We start from the raw sequence: 16,926 nt of genomic DNA on the forward strand, positions 1-16,926 counted from the left end.
CACATTGGCACCAGGGTAGTCATACTGTGCATAGTCGCATTGGCACCAGGGTAGTCATACTGTTCATAGTCACATTGGCACCAGGGTAGTCATACTGTTCATAGTCACATTGGCACCAGGGTAGTCCTACTGTGCATAGTCACATTGGCACCAGGGTAGTCATACTGTGCATAGTCACACTGGCACCAGTGTAGTCGTACTGTGCATAGTCACATTGGCACCTGTGTTAATAGTCATACTGTGTAGTCCTACTGTGCATAGCCACATTGGCACCAGTGTAGTCCTACTGTGCATAGTCACATTGGCACCTGTGTTAATAGTCATACTGTGTAGTCCTACTGTGCATAGCCACATTGGCACCAGTGTAGTCCTACTGTGCATAGTCACATTGGCACCTGTGTTAATAGTCATACTGTGTAGTCCTACTGTGCATAGCCACATTGGCACCAGTGTAGTCCTACTGTGCATAGTCACATTGGCACCATTGCTAATACTCATGCTGTTCATTCTGTTAACCATCCCGGCTGGGCAATTGAAGGCTCACTGTAGTGACAGCCGCGGCCGCTAGAGGGAGCGCTGTACAAATGACAGTCAATACGTCTACAGGAAAGCCGGGGCTGCGCTCTTGTTTCTAGCCGGACTTTTGTATTCGTGACACCAAAATTGTGCACCCCACAACTGCGTCCCCCAGCCGTCAGTGCAGACACAGGAGACCATGAAGATGTCGGCGGGCGGCCCTTCCCTACTGCGGGAGTTACTGAGCTCGGAGCCAGCATGGAAGGAGGATGAGGTGTGCGTAGTAGGGGTGTTCGGGAAGACGGCTCTGCTACAAGGAGGCTGGGACAAAGGCTGCCTGGTGAACTCCCTGTGTGACCGGCATGTGTTCCCCCTCTTCCAGCAGCTGCCAGAGCAGGCCCGGGATCGGAGCATCTTCCAGACGTACTACGAGCAGGAGTCCCGGGTGCTGTATGTGGTGCTGACCGGCATCAGCGACACTGGGCAGCTGGTGAGGGCGTGCGAGGAGCTGGGGCGCGGGGTGTCCCACGCAGAGGCACACGAGTGGTGGAAGGACGAGGAGAAGCTGCACTGTATGCACATGCTCTACCTCTTCTCCGTCTGCCACCTATTGCTGCTGCTGCATCCCGCCTGTTGCTTTGACATTGCCTATGAGAAGCTGTTCCGGGCGCTGGACAGTGTGCGCCAGAAGCTTCTGCCCTCACTCAAGCCCGCACTTAAGGAGTGCCCTGTGGGGCTGGAGTGGAAACTCAACGCAAGACCTTGCCCGCCCCGACTGCTCTTTGTCTTCCAGCTGAATGGGGCCCTACGAGGAGTGGAGCCCAGCCGGGGAGCAGGACAGATGGCCGCAGAGAAACCCAAGAAGCATTCGCCCAAGAGACGGCTGCAGCATGCCCTGGAGGACCAGATCTACCGGATCTTCCGCAAGAGCCGCGTCCTTACAAACCAGAGCATCAACTGTTTGTTTACTGTGCCCGCCAACCAGGCCTTTGTGTACATTGTGGCCGAGCAGGACGACGACCCAGTCGGTATGCTGCTGGATAGCCTGCGGCAGAACTGCACGGTTAGGGATTCGGAGCCCAGCATCCCTGGCATCCCAGGGCCGCGACGCTACCAGATGATGAGGCACAGCCGGCAGCAGCTGTCCTTTACGGCAGAAAGCAGCTCGGGACTGTCGGGGCAGCTGGTGGACTGCACTCTGCGGGAGTTTCTCTTCCAGCATGTAGAGCTGGTGCTCACAAAGAAGGGCTTCGATGACAGTGTCGGGAGGAACCCACAACCCTCCCACTTTGAGCTACCCACCTATCAGAAATGGGCCAATGTGGCCCTAAAGCTGTATGAGGTGATCATAGAGAATAAAGACGATGACCCTCCAGCCTTCCCAGGGGGCTATCCCCCAAAGCTGCTGGCTAACATGAAAGTACTGGAAGGCTATTTGGATGCAGATACTAAATTTTCAGAAAACCGGTGCCAGAAAGCACTTCCAATGGCCCACAGTGCCTACCAGTCAAACCTGCCCCATAACTACACCACCACAGTCCATAAGAACCAGCTGGCACAAGCACTTAGGGTATACAGCCAACATGCCCGTGGGCCAGCATTCCAGAAATATGCCATTCATCTCAATGAAGATTGCTACAAATTCTGGAGCAGTGGCCACCAACTCTGCGAGGAAAGAAGTCTAACAGATCAGCACTGTGTGCACAAATTCCACTTGCTTCCAAAAGCAGGTAAGTGTTATTGATCTATTGCCCTGATTACTGGGAAGTCTGTATAGTGTATATTTACTATGAAGTGGTTGTTATTTACCAGTTCAGGCTGAAGAATACTGACCTATATTTCCATCGCTGACAGGGAAAAACTAGAATGCTAAACTAGTGCTACAATCCCCTTCATTCTCAGGATCGTGGGGGTCCCAGAGTTCAGACCCCCCACTAAATAGGCCATCTCTTTATAAGATGATAATAACCCTTTTAGAGTATGTTCTTATGTACTGTATACACTGCAGTGTGGGACATTTTATTATTTTCATTCTTGATTTTAGGTGAAAAAATTGAGCCGGATAGAAATCCCCCTATTCTGTACCATAACAGCCGTGCAAGGTCAACAGGAAACTGTAACTGTGGGAGGAAGCAGGCCCCTCGCGAGGATCCGTTTGACATCAAGAGTGCAAATTATGATTTCTATCAGGTATTGTGTTATAATATTTAGGGTATTTTCACAAGCTGCATAGACAATGGGCGTCCCATATGAATGGCTGTTGTTTAATGCTGCCTACAGTCAAAATTAATGATCATGATAATTCCAGCTGTAGCTAGCGTTAAACCTCGGCTGTTCATGTGGAACAACCATTGTTTATACAGTGTGTGTACATAGCCTTTTACTGTATGGGTCTGTCATGTTAGCTTTACTTTATATGATAGAGGTCTAGCTCCAGGCAGATGTTTCTATTAATTGATGGAAGTATTTGAGAAGACCTGTACTTACAGTGATATGTCAGTAATGTATACTTACCTGTCCCACTCACCTGCTGCTGCCGACTTCCAGGCCACCCGCTCTGCGCCGCTGTCAGCGTTATGAAAACATCCGATGACGTTTTGCTCCCACGGGAAATGGACTCTCTGCATAAACAGTATGGAGTCTATGTTGACTGGCCATTTCCTATGGGAACAGTACGTCAGATGTTATGAAAATGCTGACATTGGCGCAGATCAGACATCCCAGGAACTGGCAGCGGTGTGTGGGTGGAGGGGGTAAGTATACATTACTGACATGTCCCCCATGGCATGGCTAACTATAAATCTTTTTCTGGCCAACTCCTTTAATGCATTAACATGCATGTATGTAATAAATTCCATCAGGAAGAAGTAATAATTAAGAAAATAAGTTAGTTTATGACATTTGTTAAATGGAAATTTTCAAGTGCTAATAAAACGATTTCTAAAAAACCCAAATAGAATTTGTAGAAATAGCAATCACAGGTCATCATGGATAACATATGAATAATTTACAGTTAAAGTAGTATGCCAGCCAATAACACTTATCCCCTGGTCACATTATAGGGGATAAGCCTTTCTTTCATTGGGATCATTGAATAGCAGTTATGCATGTGCACTGCCATTCCATTCATTGTCTCTGAGAGCTGCCAGAGATATCCGAGTGCTATACTCTAGTCAGTGCATCGGTCTCCAAACTGCGGCCCTCCAGCTGTTGTGAAACTACAACTCCCATCATGCCTGGACAGCTAAAGCTTTGGATTTGGCTGCCCAGGCATGATGGGAAATGTAGTTTTGCAACAGCTGGAGGGCCGCAGTTTGGAGACCCATGCTCTAGTGTATACTACGCTAAAGGTTTTAGATACATATTTAGGTAAAGGAATTCTTCAGAAAGCATCAACGTACAATTCATTTTCATAATGCATTCATGTTTTTCCACTTTGTGTGATAATTCACAGATGCTTGAAGAGAAATGCTGTGGAAAACTTGACCACATTCATTTTCCAATATTTGAGCCAAGCACACCTGACCCTGCTCCTGCCAAGAATGAGGCACCTTCTACTTATCAAGAAGGAGATGTGGAAGGAGAGAAGCTGAAGGATAAGGAACCTCAAACACAGGGTGAAAGTACTAGTCTGAGCCTTGCACTTAGTTTAGGCCAGTCTACTGATAGCCTTGGAACATACCCAGCTGACCCCCAAGCAGGAGGAGATAATGTTGATGCTCCGGGTCCTGGTGCAGAGGAAAAAGCAGAAAAAAGGCCCAGTTTAGTGGATCGGCAAGCATCCACTGTTGAGTATCTCCCTGGTATGATGCATTCAAACTGTCCAAAGGGCCTTCTTCCTAAATTTTCAAGCTGGTCTCTAGTAAAACTGGGCGCTGCAAAATCATATAACTTCCACACAGGGTTAGATCAATCTGGATTTATCCCAGGGACCAATTATCTGATGCCTTGGGACATTGTCATTCGTACGAAACCAGAAGATGAAGGGGACCTAGACAACAATTCTTGGCCGGCTCCAAATAAGTCTGTACCTGGTAAAAGAAGTGGAGCAGTAACTGGAAGAGGTCGTCGAAGGGATGATATCGCAAGAGCATTTGTTGGTTTTGAATATGAGGACTCACGAGGACGTAGATTTATGTGCTCGGGTCCAGATAAAATAATGAAAGTTCTAGGCAATGGACCTAAGGAATCAGCAGTCAAAGCACTTAACACTGACATGCCTCTATACATGTTGTCACCATCTCAAGGGCGAGGACTTAAACCTCATTATGCTCAGCTCATGAGGCTATTTGTTGTGGTTCCTGATGCTCCTTTACAAATTGTATTGACCCCTCAGGTAAGGTCTTTCTCTTGTTTTTTTAACATTTCATTATAGGAATGAGTATAACATGGAAATTTTGCCATTTCAATAAAAATTAAGGCAAACCTTGAATGAAAATAACTTGTAACACCTCACAGACACATGTCCAAACTTTTGATCAGTCATGAGGAGAACCAGTGGGGAGATGACCGCCCTGCTGTGTACACACTCTTCCCGCTCTCTGTCTGTGAGCTGGACAACTCCATAGACTTACATTATGCGGCCATCCTGGTCACATGACACAGATGGGAGAGAACACACAGACCCCCGACCTATCAAACCTTTTAACATGTCTGTGACACACTTGTTGTTTTTTTGCTCAAACCTAACAGTGCCACCTTTATTCTGCCTCACATTTATTTTACCGGGGGACGCCACTCCAAAGGCTTTGGACACAGGCTCCTTATACTGAGGAAGCCGAGGAGCATACACCTCAGTATATAGTTCATGAGTACTGAAGTGAGGTGCGTTCTTGCATTCAAAGCTGCTGGAAATGTGTCCTCTGGTATGGTGACAAAAAATACAAAAATATAGTGACAGGTCCCCTTTAATCAAAGTATAGTATACTGGGATTATCCTGTCACTGTGCGGTGGTAATCAGGGCCGGACTGGGACTTAAAATCAGCCCTGGCAATCAAACCCCAGCAGCCCACATACCATATCATGGATAGCGTAATTCCCTGTAGCAAATTCTGCTTCATTTAGCCGTGTCCCCACTACTCCCTTAAACATGTGAACCCCACCATCAGCAACTAAAAATAATGCTATCACATAATCTGCTGTGGATTTGATGCGGCATATTTATGTATATATTTAAACTGATTAAATCGCAAGCATCAAATCCGCATTGGATTAGGTATGAACGTGCCCTTAAAGGGAACCTGTGGGGTCTATACCAGGTACACAGCTGTAGATCCCAGCGTACAGATCAGGGACTGGACCTTTAGTCCATTGTAAACCTCTATAATCATTCTTTCCATTACCAGCTGAAGTGTCACAGAGGTGGAGCCACAGCAGCACCTTCTGCCCGCCCCTTCCTGCTCTGACTGATGGACGTATAGGGTGCTGCTGCTGCGGCTGCTGTTGTGAAACTTTAGTTGGTAATGAAAAAGACAATTACAAAAGTTTACACTGGACTAAAGGTCCTGTCAGTGATATCTCCCTCACACCTGTCTGCTGAGATCTACAGCCCTAGACCTGGTACGGACCTCACAGATTCCCTGTAAAGGAGAAAAACATGGCCACCTTCTTCCAGAAACAGTGTCACACTCTTCTTCAGTTTGTGTGAGGTATTGCAGCTCAGTTCCATTGAAGTGAATGGAGCCAAGCTGTAATACCACACACAGTCTGAGGACAGGGGTGGTGCTGTTTTTGGACAAAAGTTACTATATTTTTTAAATCCCTTTTATCCTGACTATGTCTGCACATCATATAATGGCGGTATAAACAGTAAGGTTTTAATTATTAAAATGTGTCTGCTGGTTGTGATCTCATGTGTAATCAAAGCTACATAATAAGCTGGTAGATAGATATTTCCTACTGGATATCTATCTATCTATCTATCTCCTATCTATCTATCTACTATCTATCACCTATCTATCTATCTATAAGCAGGAGGAAGCCGCACATCCAAAGGTGCATGAAGCGGGTGCTGCACGGAGTCAATCCCTTGGCTCGGGGATCCCCAGAAGTATGTCGAGATATTCCCCAGCACACCAGCATTCGTGAAAAAGGTGATTTATTACAAAAAGTACAAAAAATACAGGCGATGCATCTCCTGTATTTTTTGTAATAAATCACCTTTTTCACGAATGCTGGTGTGCGGCGGAATATCTCGACATCTATATCTATCTCCTATCTATCTATCTAGAATTTTCTGTGCATGATAATACTGTCATTGTTAATAACACCAGTAAGCAAATATTATCCCCATACTGTACACGTTACTGCCATACTGTCACTAAGCAATCCCACCAATATTTCCTATACTACCAGTATATAAGTAACAAATAATATCACCACACCATACGCACTGCCATTACCACCACATAATGACTAATACCGCTACACTGTGACTGAATACAATCCACTGTATACAACACTAATATTACCAATAATACCAGAATACACAGGACGAGTAATACCATCACACCATGCCCACTACTCTCAGCATACGGTGACTGGATAATACCACTATATTGTCACCAAATAACAGCCACCATATAAAGACCAATATTCTTCCAAAGCAGTGACCATAAAACACAGGTGTCAAACACCAGCCTTCCAGCTGTTACATCACTACAAATCCCATCATGCCTGGACAGATAAACCATGATGGGAATTGTATTTTTGCAACACCTGGAGGGCCGGAGTGTGACACCCCTGATACAGAGGTAGATCCCAGCTGTATAAAGGTTCTGCAGACCTTATAAGTGATTATAGTGCAGTTACATCCTGTCACTCACAGTAGGCGTCTTCTCTGCATGACGAGACGTCCACTTTTCCTTTTCTTCTCCATCTATCTCCGGCCATCATGAAGGCTTCTCTGGCCATGACTCCTCTCCACGGGATCTGTCAGACAGACATTTTAGGCTTCTTGTTCCAGCAACATCCTCATCTATACATCCCCCATACAGAATAGCCCCCCCTGCTGTACATCCCCCCATATAGAATAGCCCCCCGTGCACCCCCCATATAGAATGGCCCCCCTGCTGTGCATCCCCCCATATAGAATAGCCCCCACGTGCATCCCCCCATATAGAATAGCCTCCCTGCTGTGCATCCCCCCATATAGAATGGCCCCCCCTGCATGCCCCCCCTGCATCCCCCCCATATAGAATAGCCCCCCTTGCATCCCCCCCAATATAGAATAGCCTCCCCTGCATCCCCCAATATAGAATAGCCCCCCTGCATCCCACCATATAGAATAGCCCCCTGCTGTGCATCCCCCCAATATAGAATAGCCTCCCCTGCATCCCCCAATATAGAATAGCCACCTGCATCCCCCAATATAGAATAGCCCCCGTGCATTCCCCCCATATAGAATAGCCCCCCTGCTGTGCATCCTCCCAATATAAAATAGCCCTCCTGCATCCCCCCAATATAGAATAGCCCCCCTTGCATCCCCCCAATATAGAATAGCCCTCCTGCATCCCCCGATATAGAATAGCCCCCTGCATCCCCCTAATATAGAATAGCCCCCCCGTGCATCCCCCTAATATAGAATAGCCCCCCCTGCATCCCCCAATATAGAATAGCCCCCCCTGCATCCCCCCAATATAGAATACCCCCCCCCTGCATCCCCCAATATAGAATAGCCCCCCCTGCATCCCCCCAATATAGAATACCCCCCTGCATCCCCCAATATAGAATACCCCCCTGCATCCCCCAATATAGAATAGCTCCCCTGCATCCCCCAATATAGAATAGCCCCCTGCTGTGCATCCCCCAATATAGAATAGCCCCCCCTGCATCCCCCCCAATGTAGAATAGCCCCCCTGCATCCCCCCAATATAGAATAGCCCCCCTGCATCCCCCAATGTAGAATAGCCCCCCCTGCATCCCCCCCAATGTAGAATAGCCCCCCTGCATCCCCCCAATATAGAATAGCCCCCCTGCTTTACCCCAATATAGAATAGCATCCCCCTGCATCCCCCCAATATAGAATAGCCCCCCTGCATCCCCCCAATGTAGAATAGCCCCCCTGCATCCCCCCAATGTAGAATAGCATCCCCCCAATATAGAATAGCCCCCCCTGCATCCCCCCAATATAGAATAGCCCCCCTGCATCCCCCCAATGTAGAATAGCCCCCTGCTGTGCATCCACATAAATCCCCCCCCCCCCCCCCCCCCATGGCCACATGTGAAGGGGTAAAAAAAAAAACCACACATTCTCACCTGTCAACTCGCTCCTGGCAGCTTCTTCCTCCCGGATCTTCAGTCACTGCACCTGCCTCCTGCTGCAGCGTCTCTCTTCTCTCTCCTGCCAGGTCCTCAGCGGCGCGTCACGGAAGTGATGTCAGCCGCTGGGGGCCTGGCAGAGGTTCCTGCAGACGTGCCAATGGCTCCCTGGCTCTGTCAGTCAGAGCGCGGCCGCTGCAGACTGTGAGCGTTCATCTTGAACGCTCACAGTTAAAGGGCCAGGTCACCGGCCCTCTGCAGAGGCTGAATGAATAGCGCAGCGGCCGGCTGCGCTATTCTTGCAGCCACTGCTGAGGGCCGGTGCACATGGGGGCCAGGACCGGCGGCCCCCGGACTGGTAATCCTGGCAGCCCAGCGGGCATTTGCCCGCTTTGCCAGATTACCAATCCGGGCCTGGTGGTAATGGTAGCTTTCATGTTGTGAGGGTGGTATTTGTCTCTTATATACTGGTATTATTGGCAGTACTTGTCATAGTATACTGCTTTTGCCAGCAACTAACCTGCCATAATCTATAGTTGCAGCATAATGGATGAAATCTGATCCACATGCAGGTTCTATGGCAGTATGCTTCCTGGTTTTACCACTGCGTTTGAACTTTGCAATGCAAATGTTGAAATCTACAGGACACCTGGTACAGTTAGAGCAGGTGTCCATTCATTACATTATGTGTTGGTAGTTGCTGCTGTATTAGCTGCAGTGCAAAGGGGCCTGTAAGGGTCTGTGGCCCAGGGGTCTGGAGTCGGCCCTGACCACAGGACAGGATGCTCCGTATCCTAAGGTTCTACTGTATGTGGCGGGGAAAACAGTGCTTGGAACTCTGTTCTGGTGAATACAAAATAATTGTACATTACAGAAATTATTATTTTTTTTTTTTACATTTCAAACCAAGTGAATCAGAACTAACTTCTGTGTGTTCTTATTTCTAGGTGCAGCCAGGACCACCTCCATGTCCTATATTTTATCCTGAAAAGCAGGAAATTATTCTGCCCACTGATGGATTATGGGTTTTAAGATTCCCTTTCTCATATGTGATGGAACGAGGACCTTGTTACCCTCCAAAAGAAAATCAGCAACTGATCAGTTACAAAGTAATGAGAGGGATATTAAAGGCGGTCACTCTATAGTACAGTCAACCTTTCAATGCTCAACAGCAGCGTTATGTCTTGTAGCATACCCATCTTGAATTATGTTAGGCGCTTTTATAGGTGTGATTTTAGCTCATGAGATGAGCTAAATCCGAATCCTGACGAGATATCAGGACCGGGCTTATGTTCCCTTTTTGCTTCATTATGTAGTGTTCTGGTTACATTCATTTTTTCCTTTTACCTTTATATGTATTGTGTACAGTTCAGTAGCTTCTGTCACGTGCCATTGGTGTCCAGTGTGCCTCGGATCTGGCACTTTAATTACATTTTTTTTTTCGTCCTATGATCAAACAGATCAGTAGGGGAAAAAGGACAGATGTGGACCTAGCCTAAAGGTAGCCATTTTACTTTTTTTTTTAAGGTTGTTTAAACCTATATAATCTTTTTCTGCTTTCTGTTCTTGTATGCCACTCAAGATCTAATATGTTGTAAGCAAGCCATTCATCTTTATGCTTATTCACTTTCTGATTAAGTATGATATGGCAATCAAAGAGGGGAAAACTAAAGAATTTATAAAAAGACACTTAATCTTAGACGTTAAGATGACAAAAACATGCACACTGGCCTGTCAATGATATGGCATTGGAGTAAATTTTACTGCGGTCTTTAATCTGTTATGTTATACCAGGATTACACACAGTGCTCTCGACTAAGTTGTATAAATCATGATGCATAAATATGTAGTATATTGTGAATATGTAAAATACAAATAAATGTGAAGTAAACCTATTTCCTCCTATAACATGTAAGTCCTCTTTTCTACCTGTATGTGTGTCATTGGTCATCTTGGCTTTACCACAGCATATATGAGTCATGGATTGTTGTGTATGATCTGTAATTATGTCATTGTATTTTGGGATACCTAAATGAAATGTAAAGTTGGGTAGTCCATAAAGTAAATGTATCCGTTTGAAAGCTGCATTTATGTCATCTGTGACCGTATTTGCTAAGAGGTTACCTGATACGTTGCAAACCACTTTTGTGTCTTTTGCTGTTGATGTCATGGAATTACTAACTGCTTAGAATATCAGATTTTGTTGTACTCCTCCAATAAATTGTTGTTCTCAGTCCAACCAATGCATTATAAAAGTAAATTATGATGAAAGCTTTAGATAAAATGTAATGAAATATGGAATGTTATTGCATATCATTAAATTATGGCTGGATTCATACAAAGTGTTACTTTTAAATTCTATTTTTAAACTAGATGTGCATTTCCAGGAGAAAATACATAGGGGGAGACTTATCAAACATGGTGTAAAGTGAAACGGGCTCAGTTGCCCCTAGCAACCAATCAGATTCCACCTTTCATTCCTCACAGACTCTTTGGAAAATGAAAGGTGGAATCTGATTGGTTGCTAGGGGCAACTGAGACAGTTTCAATTTACACCATGTTTGATAAATCTCCCCCATAGTGCTTAAAAAAAGCATAGCTTTAACAGTGACTTCCAGAAAGAGGGTTCCTTTAACCCCTTAAGGACAGAGCCAATTTCGATTTTTGCGTTTTCGTTTTTTTCCTCCTTGTGCATCAAAGGCCATAGCACTTGCATTTTTCCACCTAGAAACCCACATGAGCCCTTATTTTTTGCGTCACTAATTGTACTTTGCAATGACAAGCTGAATTTTTGCATAAAGTATACTGCGAAACCAGCAAAAAATTCAGTGTGCTGAAATTGAAAAAAAAAAACGCATTTTGTTTATTTGGGGGAAATGTGTTTTTACGCCATTCGCCCTGGGGTAAAACTGACTTGTTATGCACGTTCCTCAAGTTGTTACGATTAAAACGATATATAACATGTATAACTTATATTGTATCTGATGGCCTGTAAAAAATTCAAACCATTGTCAACAAATATACGTCACTTAAAACCGCTCCATTCCCAGGCTTATAGCGCTTTTATCCTTTGGTCTATGGGGCTGTGTCAGGTGTCATTCTTTGCGCCATGATGTGTTCTTTCTATCGGTACCTTGATTGCGCATATACGACTTTTTGATCGCTTTTTATTACAATTTTTCTGGATTTGATGCAACCAAAAATGCGCAATTTTGCACTTTGGGATTTTTTTTGCGCTGACGCCGTTCACCGTACGAGATCAGGAATGTGATTAATTAATAGTTCGGGTGATTACGCACGCGGCGATAGCAAACATGTTTGTTTATTTATTTATTTGTTTACTTTTATTTATAACCTGAGAAAAGGGGGGTGATTCAGACTTTTATTAGGGGAGGTGGCTTTTTATTGACAACAACACTATATATATTTTTTTTACACATATACTAGAAGCCCCCCTAGGGGACTTCTAGTATATACACTTTGATCTCTCATTGAGATCTCTGCAGCATAGATATGCTGCAGAGATCCATGAGATCGGCACTTGTTTGCTTTCGGCTGCTGCAGCCGGAAGTAAACGAGTGCCGAGCCGGGGACGGCGCCATCTTGGAGCGGTCCCCGGCCGGCTTCAGAAACTGAGATCGCTCCTCCGGGATAACATCCCGGAGGAGCGATCTCCCCCACTAGACACCAGAGAGACGCTGGATCCGGTAATCGGATGCAGCTGTCATGTTTGACAGCTGCATCTGATTACTGTATTAGCGGGCACGGCGATCGGACCGTGCCCGCTAATACCTATGGTCCCGGGCTACAAGCGGCACCCGGGACCGCCGCGGTTCAGAGCGGGGTCGCCGTGCGGCCCCGCTCTGAACGCCCTTACCGGCAATAGGGCGTACCTATACGCCCTTTGTTGTTAAGGGGTTAAAGGGGTACTCCGGGCAAAATGTGTTTTTAAATATGTTATTACATAAAGAAAGTTATACAAATCCCTAATATACACTAATTATGGGAAATGCACATATTCTGCTATTTCCCTCACTTTAGTAGGTCAGGCGGGCTCACTTCCTCAAAAAAAATGTGACGTCACGTCTTCAGTGTATGCAGCAGCAGGGGGCGCATGTAAAAGTATAGAAAGGGAATAAACACTACACATATAAGGCGGGCACCACATCCAATGATACCAGAGTGCTAGTCCTATCCAGACCCAAAGACTACTATAGTATACAAAAAAAGGAAAAGATCCAGAAAAACAAGGTCTGCACCTCCACAATGTAGTAAATATTCTTTATTTAAATCAGCTCCAAAAAGACACAAGATTAAAAACACACAAATGGTCCTAACACTGGCCCCAATAACAGTGAGAAAAGTGCAAGTGCATATAGAAGGAATATGACAAATCGATGTCCTGAAAAAAGAAAGAAAGAAAGACATATGCAAGAAAGTGAAAAAACACCAATAAAGAATTAAATAAGTAAATAAGATATATATAATGACAATTACTGTCTCACGGGTGGATCGTGTGGGGTTAATCTACCTGATCCACCCGTGAGACAGCAATTGTCATTATATATATGATTTACTTATTTAATTCTTTATTGGTGTTTTTTCACTTTCTTGCATATTTATTTCTTTCTTTTTTCAGGACATCGATTTGTCATACTCCTTCTATATGCACTTGCACTTTGTGGCACTTAATTATAGGGTCAGATAGTTTACATACATATCATTCTCTTTGCACTATATTATAATTATAATTGTTTATTATATTTTATTGCTGTCTCTGTATTATCATGTGGGGTGGACCAGTTTCTCACTGTTATTGGGGCCAGTGTTAGGACCATTTGTGTGTTTTTAAGGTTTTTAATCTTGTGTCTTTTTGGAGCTGATTTAAATAAAGTATATTTACTACATTGTGGAGGTGCAGACCTTGTTTTTCTGGATCTTTTCCTTTTTTTGTATAGAAAGGGAATAAACGTCTATTCTCCATTCCTCCCTCCCTCCCTGAGCTGGTAATGTTCCCCTCCCTCTGTCCCACCCCCCTGCTCGGTCCTATTATACTTGCTGCAGTGGCTCACCCCAACTAGCTGCCCCCTCTGAGCCCATCTCTCCCCTGGCCGGTCCCCTGCAGGAGCACTTACCCGCCACCCGTTCCGGCAGGGTGAGAGCTGCATCTACCCCCAACTTGCCACCCTCATCTGAGCACTGTGCCTGGTCCCTTGCACAAGCGCTCACCCGCCGCCCTTCGGGGTGAGCGCTCATGCACTCATCCTCCGAGTCTGCTCCCCTCCATCACAGCCCGCCGCCTGGCTTTGTGCAGAGCGCTCAGCCACCGCCGCCCCATCCCGGCGGGGTGAGCGCTTATGCACCTCTTCCCAAGCAGCTGCACCTTTTCCCAAGCAGCTTGCTTCACCGTGCACGGAACCGGGTGATCGCTGAGACTGGCTCAGATTGCTTCATCTCAGCGCTCACCCGGCTGCCCAGTTCCGTGCACAGTGAAGCAAGCTGCTTGGGGGAAGGTGCATAAGCGCTCACCCCGCCGGGACGGGACGGCGGGTGAGCGCTCTGCACAGGGCCTGGCAGCGGGCTGTGATGGAGGGGAGCAGACTCTGAGGAGGAGGTGCATGACCGCTCACCCCGAAGGGCGGCGGGTGAGTGCTCCTGCAGGGGACAGGCCAGGGGAGAGATAGGCTCAGAGGGGGCAGCTAGTTGGGGCGAGCCACTGCAGCAAGTATAAAAGGACCGGACAGAGGGAGGGGGACATTACCAGCCCAGGGAGGGAGGGAGGGATGGAGAATAGACGTCTATTCCCTTTCTATACTTTTACATGCGCCCCCTGCTGCTACATACATTTGAGACGTGACATCACATTTTTTTGGAGTAAGTGAGCCTGTCTGACCTACTAAGTGAGGGAAATAGAACTATATGTGCATCTCCCATAATTGTATATTAGGGATTTGTATAACTTTTGCCCGGAGTACCCTTTAAGAGAAACTTTAACCTTTTAAGGACCCATGACTTTTATTTTCTTTATGATCTGTTAAGTGTGTATTAGGCAGGCTCTTTAGTACCAGCCCTTTAGGAGCATCCTTGGTGCTGGCCCCTTAACCCCTAGACGACCCATGACGTAACTGTATGTCAGGGTGCCGCTAGGGGCGTTCAGAGGGGGGCCGTGCGGCAATCCCGCTCTGAACTGCCGCGATCCTGGGTGCTATATGCAGCCAGGGACTGCGGCTATTAGGGGCACTATGCGATCGTGATGGTGGAGGAGCAGTATATCTATACTGCATAGATCTCAATGAGAGATCAGTGTAGTTATACTAGAAGTCCTCCAGGGGGACTTCTATTTACTGTATAACATTTTTTCTCTCATCGCCCTATGACGGCACCCCTGGAGAGGTCCACCTCCCACTCCCATAGGACAGGAAACAGGATACAGGAAGTCCCTGGATCTTTAAAAAGCATGCGCTCCCTCTTAGCACCAGTTCTGTTTCCTGTCCCTATGGGAGCAGGAGTTGGAAGGTGGCTGCTCCACCTTCCCTTCCCTGGATACAAAGAAGCAGTGACTGGGGTTTGGCCGGTCCCAATATCTTACCGGTCCCCGGTGGCGTTAGACTCCTTCTGGAGAGCAGCCGCCCAGTCTGGCCCGGTCCCCGGCACCTTCAGGTATGGATCCCCGGAATTCCCCGGCTCCCCCCGAATACCCGGAGGTCCCACGTGTAGAGCAGCGGCGCGTTCGTGCGCGCGCTGTGTAAGGGCCTCCTCAGACTTCGGGTGACGTCAGGGGGAGGGAACGCTGTGGCCGTGCCTGACAGCTTCCGGAGGCTGCGGCCTACCTCGGGAGAGTGCTGGGAGGGTGTAGGCTGCATCAGCGCGTGGCGGAGGGGGCGGGGCCAGCCGGTCACATGATCCGTGGCGCCAGATTTAAAAGCCAGCTCAGGGCCTCACAGTGGTGAGTGCTCAGTGCTGGACGGCTGCATTGCAGAATCTACTCACTGATCCTCTCCTGACCTCCAGAAGCTTTTGAGGCACCATGGAGAACGAAGGCGCTGACACAGCTGAGGCTGTGAGATCTGAAGCCTCCTCTCAGACCATATCTAGATGGGTCAAGCAGGCCATAGTACAATGTTACCAGAGTGCGGGTAAAGAGGTACCAGTAGGCTTTGGGGCACACTCTACCAGAGCAGTAGCAGCATCATGGGCAGAGAGGGCATCGGTTCCCATTGAACAAAAATGTAAGGCAGCAACTTGGAGTACTCCCCATACGTTTTTCCGTCATTATAGACTCCAGTTAGGTTCTAATGAAGAGCTAACCTTTGGCCGCAGGGTATTGCAGGCAGTAGTCCCTCCCTAGGCGGTTCTATTCCTAGTCCAATCTCCAGGGGTGCCGTCATAGGGCGATGAGAGAAAACGTAAATTAATGTATTAATACAAATTAATATAATTAATATAAATTAATATATAATAAAAAAAAAAAGAAAGGAGATGTTTTCTTTTTGTTTTGTATGTGCATCTCAAGCTTCGCTCCTAGGTCCTTGTTGAATTCTGGTGCTAAGAGGGAGCGCATGCTTTTTAAAGATCCAGGGACTTCCTGTATCCTGTTTCCTGTCCTATGGGAGTGGGAGGTGGACCTCTCCAGGGGTGCCGTCATGGGCTCAAAGAAAAGAAATTACCAGGTTAGTAATTTACGTTTTGTTTTGTTTTTTTTACTGTATAACATTTAGTATCACCACATGCGTAATCGTCTGAACTATTAGATTATCCCATTCCTGATCTCGCACGGTAAACTGTGTTAGTGCAAAAAAAAATCCAAAGTGCAAAATTGCGCATTTTTGGTCCAGAAAAATTGTGATAAAAAGTGAGCAATTTTAAAGCGGCACTATCAGCAGGTTCTGCCCAGAGAACCTGCTGGTATGCCCTAGAAGCTGCTTACCTTTGCAGCAGATCGCTGCTACTAACGTTTTCCTCCTCCCCTGCATTCCTCCGAAACATCCTAATTGCCTCTATGCAAATTAGGTGCTTAGGAGCATTTGGGGCGTCTCCCTCCTGCTCCGAGCACCACTGTGTGCCGCCCAGCCCGCCCCACGTACCGCCCACCATGCATATTCATATATATCGGCTGGCTGTTTGACACTGGAAGAAGATTTCTCTGCGGC

General features: G+C 46.7%; 1 protein-coding gene across 1 annotated transcript; it reads left to right on the forward strand.

The window, feature by feature from the left end:
- Positions 1-675: 675 nt before the first annotated feature.
- Positions 676-11,118, forward strand: SMG8 (SMG8 nonsense mediated mRNA decay factor). Its single transcript, XM_069972501.1, has 4 exons — positions 676-2,246; positions 2,561-2,706; positions 3,971-4,852; positions 9,724-11,118. The coding sequence occupies exons 1-4, from the start codon at positions 716-718 to the stop codon at positions 9,919-9,921; spliced, it is 2,757 nt and encodes a 918-aa protein (XP_069828602.1). The 5' UTR covers positions 676-715; the 3' UTR covers positions 9,922-11,118.
- The last annotated feature ends 5,808 nt before the right edge of the window (positions 11,119-16,926 follow it).

The sequence above is a fragment of the Dendropsophus ebraccatus genome, chromosome 5 (genome assembly GCF_027789765.1).
Source record: "Dendropsophus ebraccatus isolate aDenEbr1 chromosome 5, aDenEbr1.pat, whole genome shotgun sequence".
NCBI lineage: Eukaryota > Metazoa > Chordata > Amphibia > Anura > Hylidae > Dendropsophus > Dendropsophus ebraccatus.